Below are 17,550 nucleotides of genomic sequence, written 5' to 3'. Positions count from 1 at the left end.
AATATGAAAATAAATTTAAAAATTAGTTAAGTTCCTGTTGGAAGGAAAGTTAGCTGAGGTTCTGAAAGCGACCTTTCTTTTATGTTTATGAATTTCTATTTCAGGGAGACTTTTTATAGACTTGTTATCATATTCTGTTGATTTGGAAGAACTATCAGAAATATCAGTTAATTCTATAGATGAACTTACTTTAGTATCATGTCTTTTAAGTTTTTTATTATAACATTGATTGTATATCTGAATACAACAAGCTGAATTGTTACAATAGGAATTTAACCATTTTTTATAAATCTTATATAATATATAAAGTATAATTAAAGTTACACAAAAATAAGTGAGAGCGGAATAATAGTGTCCATATTTAACAATGTGAGACTGACCTTCAGCTTGGCGAATTTGGGCTTCTATATTATTCAATTTATGAGCTGCTATATTTAATGACTCTAAATCGATATTTGTTAATGAGAGCGGAGACAATGGTTGCATTGTATTATTTATAAGGTTATATGAACAACAATCATCTTCAATTATATTAAAGTCAATTAAAAGTTGGCTAGGCAGCTCTGTTTTGTATACATGAGATGAGCGAAACTGTAAAGTTTGAAAATATGCAATACAATCATTTTTTAATGATAACATTCCTGTACCCTGTAATGTATAATCTTTAATTTCATGAGTACATTTAACAGTTAATTTATTTGCTTTTGACTGGACATATAAATATTTTCCATCATTTAATTTCTGCCATATATTCAAATTACCATAAATTACTTTAAAATCACAAATTTCAGGCAGAGATAGCGTTACTTCAGTTATTAATTTAGTTTCACAAGTAGGATTATTAATAGTAGATAATATAGATGGCAAAGGACAAATCATATAGTTATAATTGACATCTTTACATTCACTTAGGTTATCAAACATTGCGTAATTCAATCTGTCGTCGGTTAATGCTAAATACAGCTTTGAAGGGTGAATAAGAACATAAGTTTTAAAATTATAATTATCACGTGGTGTAGGAAGGGGTAATATCTTATACAAATTAAATTTAATTGAATTAATTAAAGGTATACGAATAACGAATATTATCTTATTATTGTAATAATAAGAAGCTAACTTAGATAAATCTATAATATAATGTATATTCTCCAGAGATAAGGAGACAGGAAATTCTAAGTTTCTCTTAATTACCTTATTAGAATTAAGTTCATTATATAAATTGGTAGGGGTTAAAACGTAAGGGTGTAAAATGTTTGCTTTAGCAAATAAAATTGAATTAAGAGTAGTATCTAATATATCGGAGACAGATATTAGTGATCCTTCTATTATGTTGAGAAGTGAATTTATTTTTGACGAGTTTATACTATTAGTAGTTAACTTAGTATTTTGCTGCACAATGTATTCTAACTTAGATAGTTGTTTATTAATTCTAAATTCATTATCATTTAATTGCTTAATAGATATATTAAAATTCTTAATAGTAGATTGGACAACATGAATGTTATCTTTCATTAAAGAGAAAACTTCATGTTCGTTCTGCTGACAAGAGTTAATAGCTTCGTCGTATTTTCTAGCATCGTCAGCATCTAAGGTTCCAAAAAAGAATTTCATAATTTCTCCAATAAACTCAATAGCTCGCTTATGACGGTTTTTACTATCCGTTTCAGAAACTAGATGAGAAAGAGAGTCCAATTTGAGTTGATTTGAGTTAACTAAAATCTGTAAAGGGTTAATAACATCCTGACAGTTTATATCAAGACCAATATTTTGGGCTTTTTCACAATAGTTAGAAACATGGGTAATTGAATCCTTAATTTTAAGAAGATAAGGTTCTATCGGGAGTATTTCTACATGAGTAACTACATTCCAAAAATCATCATAAAAATAAACCGTAGATGTCGGGTCAAAATAAAGACCTGAACTGTGAGTAATTGGTTGAATATTTTCAGAACGGCTGGATCCCATGAATAATCTGTAACAATTTGTTTATGCTGGTTTAATTTCGTTTATATGGTACTTTACGTGTTTTCTATTAATAGAAAGAGTAACATTATTTTTTTCGTTAACTTTAATTATTTTATAAGGTCCTTTCCATATTGGGGAAAGTGCTTTACGTAATCTATGATGTTGCTTAACGTATACTAAATCTCCAGTTTTATAATTTTTTGACCTAGAAGATACATCATAATAACGTTTGGAAGATTCTTTACTTTTATTTATATATTCTAAGGCTCTCTCACGGGAGTACCTCATTCGATACTGCAAAGCTCTTATATACTCTTGATAAGTAGTATCGTTGCTAGAACCGTATAGGCTACTAGGTATAATAGGTTTATGACCATATAATAATTCATAAGGGGTGTAATTAGTAGTACAATGAGGAGTCGTATTGTAAGATAGAATTGCAGTGGCTAAATAACAGTGCCAATCATCTTGATTATCATTTACGAATGATTTTAAATACTCTTTAAGGGTTGCGTGGCTACGCTCCAATGCGCCATTTGTTTGGGGATGATAAGGAGTTGAGAAAAGATTTTTAATTTTAAGAATTTCAGTTAATTGTTTAAATAATTCAGATGTAAAACTAGTACCTTGATCCGTAAGGATCATTTTAGGAAATCCGAATAGTGAAAAGAAATGTATAAGGTTTCTTGCTATCTCGTCAGTAGTTGACGTTATCATAGGATAAGCACTTGAGAACTTAGTGAGATCGTCCTGAAGGGTTAAAATATATTTAAACTTTTGTAGGCCAGCTTCGGGTAGTGTACCTACTATGTCGAGAGCTAATCTTTCGAAAGGCTTTGTACTGGACGATGTAATAATCATAGGTGCTTTATTAGAAGCTCTTAAGGGTTTATTTAATTGGCATAATTTACAATCTCTTACAAAACGTTCTATATCTGCACGCATGTTTTTCCAATAATATGATTCTTTAATTCTATTTAACATACGCGTAATACCCGGGTGACCAGCTATAGTAGACCCGTGGTTTTCTTTAAGTATTTTAGGAATTTCAGTAGGTGAAGGATATTTAATTTGGTTTTTATATAAATGAATTTTAATATCAGTACCATGAAAGATGTAAGATATTATATTATAAATCTTTACATACACTAATTTAGTAAATGGTTCTGAAAAATCTGATATAGCTAATTCTTTATCATAATCATTTGTAGATATTATTAGGTCTCTCAGTTTTAATAATAAGTTGTAAATAGTTTTATAATTAGTTTCATCAAAATTATGGATCTTAGTGTATAGGAAATAGAGTTTTTTATTATTTGCATGAAATAATTGAACGGTGTCGGGTTCACGTTCCGACGATAACAGCTCATTACTGTTAGGTATAAATGACAACAGCTGTTCGCAGTGTGGCATTGAACTATCAAAATCTAATGACGTAGGACAGGCAATTGACCTTTGTTTTGCTGAAATAAGGCTTTGATTATGCTCTTCAATTTGGGTATCATTAGAAATAGAATTAGTAAATTGTTTCTTGAAAAATATCTCATAAGTTGTATTATTTAAATTCGAATGAGTAATAGCGTTTACTGGGTTACGAGATAACGCATCAGCGTTAGAATTGATACGGCCTGGTTTATACACAATCTCGTAGTCGTACTCTTCCAGTCCCTTTAATTCGCAGCGTTAGATATACATAACACACACATTTCGAAAATTCTACCTTCAAAACAATATCGATTCTACAGCGGTTTTTTCGATAAGTTAGTTAAAGACATCACTACCCACCCATAGCAAAATATAAAACGTTATTAAGTTGTAAATTTTGAAATTGAGGTACAAAATAACGTCCCGACCACGAACTGCTCCCGCGCACAAGGTAAGAAATATTATTTTTATTTAATTAAAAGCATGATTTTTCGTTATATTTTACATTAAATATGTTTTTATGTTTGCATTCTACAATTATTAGTACAAAATATTACTAACAAAGTCATTTTGTGTTTTCTATAACATGTAAAAGTGGAATGATAGCTACAATTAACATTGCGAAGCTAACGGTGATTGAGGCGAAGTTACGAATGTTAACAATAACTAACATTGCGAAATGATGAGCAATATATTTAGGCTTTTTTATTTTAAATAACCATGGTGTTGGAGGGTGTTTGCATGAATGGTGGCTTGATTTTGTTCTAGCATAAGTTGCGCTTAGAGCGTGTGAAGAAGGTTCTGGTCCTCATCTCTCTGGATAGCAGTATATCATACGGTGACAAAGAGATAGTAAAAGACGAAACTGTTTATAGTTCTGCACTTCCCTCTCTAGATTCCTCTTTGGAACGTCTGAATATTATAGACGAGTCACATGATGATACGCTTTTGCCTGAAGACGTGATACCATCCACTCCGTCTATTTCCGAAGTTCTCGCATCACATAATTTACCACAAGATTTGCCTGCCATTCAATCAATATCATCTGTCTTGTCGGTTCCACCAACTCCTGAAGCTTCAAGTGTGCCCAAGATCACTCGTTCAAGAAAGAGACCTTTACCAACCTTGTTGATAAAAAAAAGACAGCATTCATTAAAAAAAACCTTTGAATTTTGAATGGGAAGGCGGCAGATTTAAATAAACTGCAATTTTGGATGAAATAACTTTTATTAAATTTTGCTCTGAATCAAAGTCGCCATCTGAATACTATTTCGATTTCTTTAATGAAGATGTTATAAAAATAATTATAGAAAACACAAATTTATATGCCGTTCAAAAATTTCTAAAAAGTTTCAATTTCAATTTGAGTTTAAAGCGTTACGAACAGATACGTCAATTTTTACACTTTGTCGACAATACCCAACCAAATGATGATCGTTATTTCAAAGTTCGGCCGATTTTTGAAGTAATACGTCAAAACTGTCTTAAAATAGAAGAAGAACATTGGTACAGTGTTGATGAAATGATGGTGCCCTATAAAGGAACCAGAGCAAAAAAGCAAAGAAGTGGGGTTTTAAAATATTTGTCAGGGCAGAAGTATCTGGTAAGTAAAAAAAATCAAAAGCCGACGGGACGTAGGCCTTCTGATGCAATTCGCCGTGACCACGTGGGTCACATGCCTGACTTCATAGCAACTCCAGGCAAAAAAAATTTTGTAAGAATGGTATGACAACTGTTATATGTTCTAAATGTTATTTGAGATTATGTTTTGAGAAAAAATGCAACTGTTTTAAAAATTTTCATGATCAATAATATTTTTTGGTTCATGACAGTTTTTAAAAGAGTTCCATTAAACCATTCTATATTTTTGAAGATATAATAATAATAAATGTTTAAAAAAAATCAATAGAAATTTTATTTTTATTTTCCTGTAGCTTTCGCATTGTTAAAAATACATAACGGTATTTTTGAACACTAAAATGCTGGCCACTTCGTAATGTTACGTATTTTAAACATCCATTTATTAAAAAAATATATATAATTAAATTTTTTAAATATTTTTTAGATTTAGTATATTACATTACTAAATCAAATAATTAAAAAAATATAACAATTTTTAATACAATTCTTGTTGCGAACTAAAGGGTTAAGACGCCATCTCAATAAACGACCACCTGGGTCTTTAGCGTTAAAAAGCCACGTTAATGGTCGATGGTCTGTTATAATTTTAAACTTATAGCCAAATAAGTAAGGCCTAAAGGTATTAACACCAAATAAAATTGCAAGTAGCTCCTTTTCCGTGGTTGAGTAATTCCCTTCGCATTTATTTAAGGTTCTGGACGCAAAGGCAATAGGCTTATCTTTTCCGATCTCGCCTTGTGATAAGACTGCGCCTACGGCGTAGTTTGATGCGTCTGTAGTAACAAGGAATGGTTCACTAAAGTTAGGGTACTGTAATAAGGGAGCTGATGTAAGTTTTTCTTTTAGTAGGTTAAAAGCATGAGTCTGTTCTTGACTCCAATTAAAAATAACATCCTTTTTTAATAATGACGTTAATGGCTTAGTAATATGTGAGAAATTCTCAATAAAACGGCGATAGTAGCCGGTTAGACCAAGGAAAGACTTAATGTCTTTAGCGCATTTAGGTGTGGGAAACTGAATAATGGCTTTGACCTTTTCAGGGTTAGGCGAAACACCTTTATCAGTTATAACATGTCCTAGGTAAGCGACTTCGCGACGTAAGAACTCGCATTTATCGGGTTGTAACTTGAGGTTTGCTTCCCTAAATTTGGAGAAGATAAGATCGAGTTTTTTAATATGAGATTCAAGGTCGAATGAGTAGCATATACAATCATCTAAATAGATAAAGCAGTGAAGACCTTGTAATCCTGAGAGGACTGTATTCATAAGTCGCTGGAAAGTTGAAGGGGCATTTTTTAAGCCGAAGGGCATTCGTGTAAATTCGAAGTGTCCTGATATACCGTTAGTAGTAACGCTGAAGCCAGTTTTGGCAGTGTCCTTGGGGTCTAATAATAATTGATGAAATCCGGAAACTAAATCTAAGGTACTGAAGTACTTAGAGTGACCTAGTTGATCAAGGATATCTGTAATAAGAGGAAGAGGGTAAACCTCTGAGACAGTGACGTCATTAAGACGACGGTAGTCAATAACAATTCGCCATTTCTGTTTACCAGAAGCATCTAGCTTTTTTGGGACAACCCAGACCGGGGCATTCCAAGGCGAAGTTGATGGACGAATAATATTTTGATCAAGCATTTTCTTTATTTGTTTCTCGACTTCATCTTTATGGACTTCAGGAAATCTATATGATTTTACATGAATAGGGGGGGCATCCCCTGTATTTATAGAATGTTGAATTGTTCTAGTAAAAGTTAAGTGTTCACCATCAAGGTGAAATATGTCGGTGTAATTTGATATACAATTAAGTAGAGCTTTTTTTTCTTCAGGATTTAAATGTGAGCATCTTATTTGCTGTAAGACTTTTTGTGAGCGATTAATATTTAAGTCATTAATTTGATGAATTAGCTCATTTTGTTTGTTATCACGATTAGACAATTGATGCTCAAAAGGATATAATTTTACTTGAAAATTACTAAGTTCAATATTTGACTCAGTGGTATTCAAAACAGAGACGTTTACTCTATTATTAGATTTAATTTTTACTATACAATTAGCTAAAAATACACCGTTATTAATTTTTTGATCTAATATTAGGGCTTCACTTTTCCCTTTAAAATCCGAAAGATTCGAAATTGAGCATTCTATAACCATTTCTGACCTTGCAGGAATAATGTAAGATGGTTTACTAAAATTAATAGGCAAAACATGACCTTGTAGGTTTAAAGTACTTGTTGAGTACTGAATATCAATTTTAAAATGTTGAATAAAATCGTTACCTATAATACCATCATATTGTAGGTTAATAGAGTCACTAATTGCATGAAACTTGAAATTAAATACAATTTTATTTTTAGGTGAAATTCTATAATCAAAGTTTATGTTTATAGTACCAAGAGACTCACAAGATGAATCACTGTCACTTAAACCTTTTAGTGTGACTATCTCTGGTTGTAACACTGGGTTTTTTAAGCTAGATAACTTAATAATAGAAACTGAAGATCCAGTGTCCACTAGGAAGCATAATGGCTTCTCATTAAGATTAGTTTTTAAGATAACGTGAGGCAATGAAATTCGATAGTTTATATTATTCATCGTGTGAACCTCACGAGAGTAACCCCCAGAAAAAGAACTCGAGTTTTTACGAGATAGTAGGTTACATTTAGAATCCTCTTTGGGAATTGAAAAATTATCTAATTTATTTTTATTTAAGTAATTAGAAACCTGTGTTGAATAAAATTTAGGAACACTAGGCATACGAGGTTCTTTACTAAAAATTTGAGACTGAGTAGGCGCAAAACAATCCTGTGCAACCTTGAATTGACCACAGGTGCTACCTTTATTTAAAAACTCAGTGGGTAAAGACCTTTTAAAATTATTATTTTTATTATTCATCCGTGCAATAGAAAAATTAGAAACACGGGGTTTATAAAAATTAGGTGTTATACGATTTCGCGTGTCATTAAAATTTAAGTTATGTTTCGATAGACACGGAACCGAAACACTATTTAGTTTAAATTTTCTGAATCATAAGTGTCAGTATTTTGAGTGCATACGGTATGCACATTAGTTTGATTATTGTGTGACACTTTACTAGGACCAGGTGCATGCGCACCTGATACGTTGTTGTTATCAAAGGTCGAGTTATGATTATTTTTATATTTTAACTTGCGGCATTCATTAATTAAATGTCCTCGTTTTTTACAATAAGCGCAAGATTTATCAGAATAATTTGAACGACCTTGATTATTATAGGAACGCGAAATATTATTATTATTAGAGGAATTTACGTGATGAAGGTTTGAGCTCGAATTTTTTGATTTATTTTTGAAACATTCGTTGGCCGTGTGACCAGATTTATGGCAAAAAGTGCATTGCTTTAAAGGACGCTGTGATAACTTAGAGGCCTTATAGAGCTTTTCTTCTTCAATAGCATGAGTTATGGCATCTGCCAGATTTTTAGGATTGCGACAACGCACTATATGTGAGAAATTTGAATTCATACCTAATAAAAATGTATTTAAAGCTAAATCTTCCATTGCAGCTAATCTGCCTAATAATTCTTTTTCATTTTCACAGCTGTAATGAATTTCAGATTGAATTCGCGTAAGACATGCTTCTAAACGTAGAGAATATTGCGTCACATCCTCGGTAGGCATTTGTTTACAACCTTGAAGGTCAATTAATAAGTGGGTCGAGTGCTTTTTCTCCCCAAAAGTATCTTTAAGAAATTGTTTTATTTCAGCCCAGCTTTCAAATTTCTTCAAACAACATGCTAGCTGTGCCTTGCCTTCGAGTTGCGAGACAATATATTTAACCATAAATTTTTGTTGGTCTGTACTTGCTAAAGAAATTGCGTTTTCGCAATTAGTTAAAAACGCGGGCAATGACTCGCGGTCCCCATTGTAAGGTTTAATAAATTTAGTTAGGACGGATAGTGTAATTTTATCAGCCATCTTTAATTTGAGTTTTGGTAAGGGCTTTTCGGGACTTTCTTCAGAAGATGAGGAGCTATCAGATGTTAGTTCAGCTTCCTCAGATTTTATTTTACGTCTATCCGACATTAAAAGGTTAAGTACAGAGCATCAAAAATACACACAAAATGTATAAAGATTAAAAATTTAAAAATTATAAGAATTTGTAAACTTGTATAAAACTTGTATAAATGTATAATATGAATAAAAGTTATTTTAAAATTGCACTTGCACTTTACACTTTTTTTTTTTTAAACTTTTTAGAAATCACTTAAAACCTTTTATTTTTTATTTTAAATATAGAAAATAACTCACAGAAAGTAGATCACGAACATTTTGGAGAAAACCCTTGATTCCCAGGGTATAGCGCGATGATGACGTCAACGGCAGCGTCGGGTGTCCGGCGACTCAAAGAGTCGTATTGCGGAATACCACGAAGTCACGTTGCGTTGTCCGTGAGTTGGTTTTCTCGTGGGAAACCAACGTGGTGAGCTGATGATGAATGAGTCAGCAGGTCCAAGAAGATGATGTGTGGGTGTGTAGGAATAGCGGTGCTGGCTCACACTCGAGAGTGGAGGCTGACAGTCGACCAGGGCAGTATTGTTGGGATGCGGGCTCACGCTCAACAGCGGAGGCTTACCGTCGATCTTGTGAGATGCGGGCTCGAGCTCAACAGCTGAGACTTATCGTCGACCTCGTGACGTAGCAGCGCGGGTTTAGGCGGTTGCCTAAATCTTATCGTCGACCACTAACACTGTCACAATTAAAGAGTTCACGGAGGCACAAGAGTTGTTAGGCGAAAGTCCGTTAACGACGGGTTTAACACCAAATGATCTTAGTACTTACGGTTCCCAAGATCATGTACACGTACCGCTTCTGACACCAAAATTGTAAGGATGGCGCTCCGTGGGTCCTTTTTAAAAAAACACAATTATACTGCTAGAAAAGAAAATTATTTATTCACTACACACACACGATGTTATTAAGAAAATTGATAAATTACACGGACCGATCTAAAGGGAGGTTTGCGGCTGACTGACTCGTCACGCTATTGGAAAACAGTTTTATATAAATTTAAAATGCTTATGCTATCAATTGTTGCATATTAATTATGAATATAACAGAACGTAATTCAGTAAATATTACTTTGTGAGAATCGAGATGAAAATTGTGAAAAACACGAAATTAGTTGAAAGTTTATCGTTTTAAGTTGGAAGGTAAGGTTTTATCTCGCACAGTGAAATAAATAACTTAATTCTTAAAAATAGTTTTATTTTATTTTATGCAAACCTACATACATATGTATAATCACGTATTTACCCATTACGGGGTAGACAAAGCAAATTCAAATTCAAAATTATTTATAATCACCATCAAAATAGTTGTGGTTCTCAGCTAAATACATACAGGTCTAAACCTGTATGTAATACATACAGGTCTAAACCTGTATGTATTTATGGTTGTCCGCGATTATCTCGCGTTTCGCTGAACCGATTTTGATGTGGTTTCTAGGAAAGTGTTTGTTACACTTAAGAGAAGGTTTCAGAAATTTAACTGACTTCATAAAAGGAGAATATCGATAGAAGGAAGTATCTATTTATACAAAAGTTATTTTATTCTTAAATAAATCTGCAAATGGCAATTTATGAGAGGCGCATACGGTCGAATTGAGAAACTTTCTCTTTTGAAGTCGGTCAAAAATAAAATTAAGCCAATTAGTTTGTGCAGTCCCCTCGGCTCATGTTTCTTTATGACTCCATTTTAATTCCAAGGCCCATCACTGCCCCCCCAACGTACTAATGACAAGAATTTATAACACCTGCCTTTTGGTCATTTGTCTACGTTAATGAAATATCATGCTTTAATAATAACGGTTGAATGAATAATATATACATTCATACATAAAATCACGTGTAGGTGATTATATGTATGATAATTTGAATCCTATTTTGGAAAATCCATGACAATTTGGGATGGCTCTATGAACTGGGTCACTGGCCTTTATAGTGCATGTACGTACACCGTACGTTAATTAAACCATTGAGCAAGGAACCATTTAGATATATCTAGAACTAAAAATAATATGCTTAAAATATTTAAAACACTAAAATAAAAATCTTCAGGTAAACTGCGTAAAAAAGCATTTGTGTTCCCGCGATAATTACGAGAAATCCTCTCAAATTCTTAAGGATGTTAAATTTCTTAATTCCTACGCCCATTAGTTTCGGCTGTACCTACTCGTAAGTTGTATGTTTGTCACTGTATAAATTTTATACGTTTAGGTACACTAGTAATACCAGCACATACAAGTATTAATGAAATAGAATACCTACTTACAGTTTTGCGATCACTTGGTAGTGGCCAAAGAGACTTTGTGCCGTGTGGTTCCCGCTAATATCTAGTAATAATAACCGCGGGATATAGACGGGATTATATAAATAAATGACTGTATGAACTAGAAATGACGAGGTAGGTATTAGTTGGGACTTTAAAATTAATATAATATGTTAAATAAATTTTATATTTGTTATGAATAATTAATTAATTGTCAGATCTTGCTGTTGATACTGTTAAAGATATTTCAAAAAAGTCTTTTTACGGTAAATCAGTTGTAATTTTTATAGTAACAAATTTATGAGCCTAAGTGACTGAACTTGAGAAGTATGTATACGAAGATCAATATTTAAGTCTACCAAGTTTCGTTCTTCGAAACTGAATAAACAATAAGGCTACATGAGAAGTTTCAAACTCGTTCATCGTCTCTTCTAAGGTAAAAAATACTAGAATCCCGCTTAAAAAGTGAAATCTCGCAAATACCTATTCTCGCGGGAATTTCTGAAAATCATAATCATTTATTCCATGAATATAATTTATTGTAATCATGAGGTTTTAATTATCTAAGTACAGTTTGTACTTAAATATTCTACCTCTTGAGGCGTCGGAATTATATATTTACTAATAAACAGCGTAAGTAGGCTCTGGCTAATTGTATATAGTTCCTGAAAATCCTGTATTCTTTTGTAGGTGGAGCTAAATTCACACGGGCGAAACTGTGGGTAAAAACTAGTATTATATGAAAATAAAAAATCTATCTATTACACCTTTGTTCCCAGTTCAGCACTCTCTGTTACTATGCTTTGGCGCTTGGTTCCGCTTTCCTTATTAGGTACCTTTCCACTTTATCTGATGTACACATCATCAGTTCGGAAACAGTTGGCACGCCTAATTTTCTGCTATGGTCTTGACTGACTGACTAAAATGTGTGACGTTGTGATGCTGCGGTCTCCCCTGCGTCCCTCTTCACAGCCCGGGAGCCCTGGAGCCCGGGAGCTCCAAGCGCGTGCGCACGCCGCGGCACTTCGTCTTTGGACTACTACAGCGTTTTAGTTAAGTAGCTCGCTGTCCTCTGGCTGATACATGCTGGATCTCGAGTCTATAGCTTAACCCACGCCCTCTCAAATATTGTAAAACTAGTCCTAATAAAGGTTGTAGTTATTATACTTTTTACATACATAAGACATACATACATAAAATCACGCCTCTTTCCCGGAGGGGTAGGCAGAGACTACTTCTTTCCACTTGCCACGATCTCTGCATACTTCCTTCGCTTCATCCACATTCATAACTCTCTTCATATAAACTCGGCGGTTTCGGGTACTTTTGACCTGACCCTTTACCAGGACGGCCTTAATTTGATCAAGATACGTTCGTCTAGGTCTTCCCACTCCGACCTTTCCCTCCACACTCTTCTTGTATATCCGCTTAGTCAACCTGCTTTCATTTCATATACTTTTTACATTATCTCTCATCTCTCTTATACCTAAACGTCACAAATGTATCAGAGCTGTGATAATGAAAAATGGAAAATTGGGTGATTCCTATCGTATTTCGTAGCTCCCGTGGATACGACGACAGTACTCGACGTAAAAGCGATCATAACAGGCTTGATGGAGGCTCGGCTGTTGAACTATCAGTAATTATACCGGTTAACCGGTATATAAAAAAGAAATATAAAAAAGCACCAATATAAAAAAGAATAGGACCACTCCATCTCGTTCCCATGGATGTCGTAAAAGGCGACTAAGGGATAGGCTTATAAACTTGGGATTCTTCTTTTAGGCGATGGGCTAGCAACCCGTCACTATTTGAATCTCAATTCTATCATTAAGCCAAACAGCTGAACGTGGCCTATCAGTCTTTTCAAGACTGTTGGCTCTGTCTACCCCGTAAGGGATAAAGACGTGATCATATGTATGTATGTATGTATACCGGTTAGCAGGACAGAGACTAACTAGCGATAAATGAAGAGAAAATTATGAATATTTTTGATGGTATCGCGTTAGTGGATAAATAAATAAATAAATAATAAATATATACGGGACATATTACACAGATTGAGTTAGCCTCGAAGTAAGTTCTAAACTTGTGTTACGAGATACTAACTCAACGAAACTATATTTTATAATAAATACTTAGATAGATAAACAACCAAGACCCTTATATGATACTATTTTTTTTTTTTTTTTTTTATAGGTTATGTTACTCTTAAATGAAAGTGTGGGATCAGACTAGGAAGAATCCATCCGAGCTAGCGATAGGGACTTCTTTATATGCGTCAAATCTCTTAGAAACTTTCACGGGGGTTTATGTAGTTTAGACATGTTTTTTTTATTAGAGAAACTCGTGAGTAATGATCTAAGTTCCCCAATCACTCTAAAGCAAAAATCTTTTATAGTTATCAGATTTCATAAAGAAATATACTTCTAAGTTTGTACCAAGAAACAAAGACTTCAATCGAAAACAGAATTCAATTCGCGTTCAATATGCACCCAATAGATTTCTAGGTGAATCGACAACTTGCATCAAAGCTTTTGAACCGCCAAGAAAATGCCTCAAGCGATCGGATCCGCGCAGAAAGCCACTCTAATTCACCTCGTATGCCTGATATTGTGTAGTACAATCAGTGTTGCCAACACTTTGGTTTTAAATGTAGGTCTACATTTTCGATGCATATCAGTTTTTGTGCCTAATGCCGTGTGGTTCCCGGCACCAATACAAAAAAGAATAGGACCACTCCATCTCTTTCCCATGGATGTCGTAAAAGGCGACTAAGAGATAGGCTTACAAACTTGGGATTCTTTTTTTAGGCGATGGGCTAGCTACCTGTCACTATTTGAATCTCAATTCTATCATTAAGCCAAATAGTTGAACGTGACCTATCACTCTTTTCAAGACTGTTGGCTCTGTCTACCCCACAAGGGATATAGACGTGATCATGTGTATGTATGTATGTATGTAATCAGTTTTCGTTTTAGACACCTACCTGCAGTTTTTTTTTTTCAATAATCCCAGCCAGCCAAAATTTGTATATTTCTTTGTTCGCGTTATCTTCTGAACCAATCTTGAATTTTTTCGTGTATAATTAAGAGCGTGGAGAAGGACATGGTTTACTTTTTATACCTGTAAAAACTATAGTTCCATAGCATTTGAGATAAACGTGGATTATTTTGTAGGTAACGTTAAATTCGCGCGGGCGAAGCTGCTGGAAAAAGATACTAGATATAGATTTCCTACATGAAACATGGATAGCGATCAAAATAAAATTTTGCTTTATTGTTCCTTTGGAATATAACTACTCCATCTTTCACCCATGAAGGCACATTTATATCGTGCAGTTTTTAGGTAAGATTACCCTGAGAAGGTTGCGGAGATCAGACGAGAGTCGCCTCATTTAAAAACCTGACTTACGTGCGAATATAGTTGGTATTAATCTAAGGAGGAAGAAGAGCCGTGTGGTTCCCGGCACCAATACAAAAAAGAATGGGACCACTCCATCTCTTTCCCATGGATGTCGTAAAAGGCGACTAAGGGATAGGCTTACAAACTTGAGATTCTTTTTTTTAGGCGATAGGCTAGCAACTTGTCACTATTCGAATCTCAATTCTATCTTAAAGCCAAATAGCTGAACGTGGCCTATCAGTCCGCTCAGGACTGTTGGCTCTGTCTACCCCACAAGGGATATAGACGTGATTATATGTATGTATGTATGTAAGAAGAGAAGAAGCGGTCAAATAAAAAGCTCCTTGCGTCAACTCGAAACCCGTTGGTACAGTTTTCAAATGAAACCTTAACAGTTTTTTGAAGACTACTGCAGTTAAACTTTAACTTGATGTTGGCAACACTGTGCCAGATATTGTTTAGTACAATGCATACAGGCTTTTCCCCGCATCGGAAACCTTCGTTGCCATAGTTACCAGACGCTGCAGTGCTTTGGCGCCCGCCCTCCGCCGCAGTAACCGTCCGCACTTCGCACGGGCCGGCCGAATTCGAAAATCGAACCTTCCAATTCCAATTTCGTAATTTAAATTAGTCACGTTCGAATTTTTAAACAACTTTTGAATTGAGTTCGAAATATCGACGTTCCGTTACAAAATGATGTCTATTGTGTTTGGAGTACAAGTTTGGATGCAGTTGAAGTGTTTTTAGTGATGGGTGGAAGTGCTGTGTGTTTGTGTGAGCCATGAGGGGTTGTTTTGGATATCGGATGTTTACTTCGACGGTATGACGGCGCAAGACAGAGCAAATATTTTCACCGACGACAATGAGGACCTGGTGAGTTTCTTGTTTCGGTTATGTAATGTATCCTTGAGATTTGGATGAGTTCCAAGAATTCCGTTCCGTTATATAAACTCCACCTGCATTGCGTTCCGTTCTCGTCATAACTTTGAGTTTGATTTATGAATGCGAGATGATAATAATGATTTACAGCGAAAGTTAGGGATTAAGAAATATGAACTTTGTCGTTCATTTTAAATTTAGATATGTACTTAATCTTAATTAATAAACGCAAAAATCTTATATAAATGAGAGGATTGTTATAATTCCTTTATCATACATACATATAGTCACGTCTATATCCCTTACGGGCTGGACAGAGCTAACGGTCTTGAAAAGACTGATTGCGCTCACGCTCAGCTTCCTTCCTTAGGATTCCTTTATCGCAATAACTTAACTGTTCAACGGAATTAATATATGTTGCTCATGGGGATTTCCAAAATAAAAAGATCCCTTGCACTATTTCCTTTCCTATTGTACAGGATTTTTTCTTACTTTTTATTGGTGCACAAGTTATAAAATAATATATAAAAAATAAAAACCCAAAAAGCGTTAATATATACGGACGAGTAAAAGTCGCGAGAAACCAATCTATAATCTTACTTCGTCCCGAACTAAATAAAATCAGTTTCCCGGATGATGTAAAACCCGGAAGGAAACGACACCGGAAGCGGAAGAACAAATTCCACATTTGAGTAATCTTTTTAACCCAATGGTTGACTGATTGATTTGATTTAAGCATTGTCCTATCCGTTTTCTTTATAATGTGAAAGGGAAACTGACTAATTGACTGATTGATTTATAAATGCACAGCCCAAGCTGCTTAGTCTAGTGGTTAAATCTGGATTTGGTGAAATTTGGTAGATTTTTAATGTGGACTAAGAGAGGATTTCTCAAAACTCCTTCAAGAATGAACATTAACCATATTTATTACTCCATGTGGGTGAAGCCGCGGACATATTCTACTGTATAAGTAATTTCGAGTCAACAGTAATCGAAAGAAGAATTTATTTAATTTTTCAATCATGTAGAGTGCTCCTTAAGTTTAACGAATTGTTTTAATTCGCCCGAATGGAGTCTAAAGACACCTCAGACTTAATTCAGCCAAGTGCACTCACTCGGGATGACGTGTCGGGAGATTTGCACAGTATACTTAACTGTCTGTTCTCAAAGATTAGCTTAAATTGAATTTTTGAACTTACGGGGTAGACAGAGCATTAGCCTTAAAACAACTAAAAGACAGCTATGACTTATTTATGGAATTGAGATTCAAATAGTGACAGGTTGCTAGCCTATCGCCCAAAAGAAGAATCCTAATTTAGGCAAAGTGAGTGACGCTTTTTCCTAAAAGTATTTTATGAATGTTCCAAAAGTATTTTAACCGACGACCATACCTAAGAAATGTAATGAACAAAGCAACAGACTTCTGTTGCTTCGTTCATTAATGCATGTAGGGATCGGAATCAGTAAAAAATGTTTTTGCCTACCCCTAAGGGAAAGAGGCGTGACGTATGTAATTTTAAGTATATTTTTCTCGTATCTCTATCTTCCATACTTTCTAATGTCAAGAAAAGGACATAGGGTACTTTCTATCTCAGAAAAAGCTATGGTTTCCGTAGGTTATGCTTAACTTTTATATTCTTTTGTAGGTAGCGCTAAATAAGCGTGGGCGAATCTACGGGTTAGAAGTTAGTTTCAACTAAATGTATGAAAAAAAATATGTCAGAAAATATGACTATTTATGAAGTTTACATAAAGCGTAAATTGACGAAATACCCGTATTTAAATAATTAGCTTCACATTCATTCATGTTTTTTAATGTAGACAATGTGCGTTCGTCCACGATTTAGATTTATAAATTGACGTCCGGTGAAAATCCTGCAGTGTAGTTTGTCCCGCCGCTTCTTCTTCACATGCACTTTGGTTATAAGTT

The 17,550-nt window shown here is 34.3% G+C and overlaps 1 protein-coding gene across 1 annotated transcript in view; it reads left to right on the top strand.

The window, feature by feature from the left end:
• Positions 1 to 15,563: 15,563 nt before the first annotated feature.
• Positions 15,564 to 17,550, top strand: part of LOC106140944 (transmembrane protein 151B) — a 67,328-nt gene continuing 65,341 nt past the window's right edge. Inside the window, exon 1 of the mRNA XM_060948316.1 lies at positions 15,564 to 15,614. Coding sequence (XP_060804299.1) covers positions 15,564 to 15,614 — 51 coding nt within the window. The remainder of the gene's footprint in view (positions 15,615 to 17,550) is intronic.

The sequence above is a fragment of the Amyelois transitella genome, chromosome 15 (assembly GCF_032362555.1).
Source record: "Amyelois transitella isolate CPQ chromosome 15, ilAmyTran1.1, whole genome shotgun sequence".
NCBI classification, from domain to species: domain Eukaryota; kingdom Metazoa; phylum Arthropoda; class Insecta; order Lepidoptera; family Pyralidae; genus Amyelois; species Amyelois transitella.
This window is presented reverse-complemented; position numbering and strand designations above follow the sequence as displayed.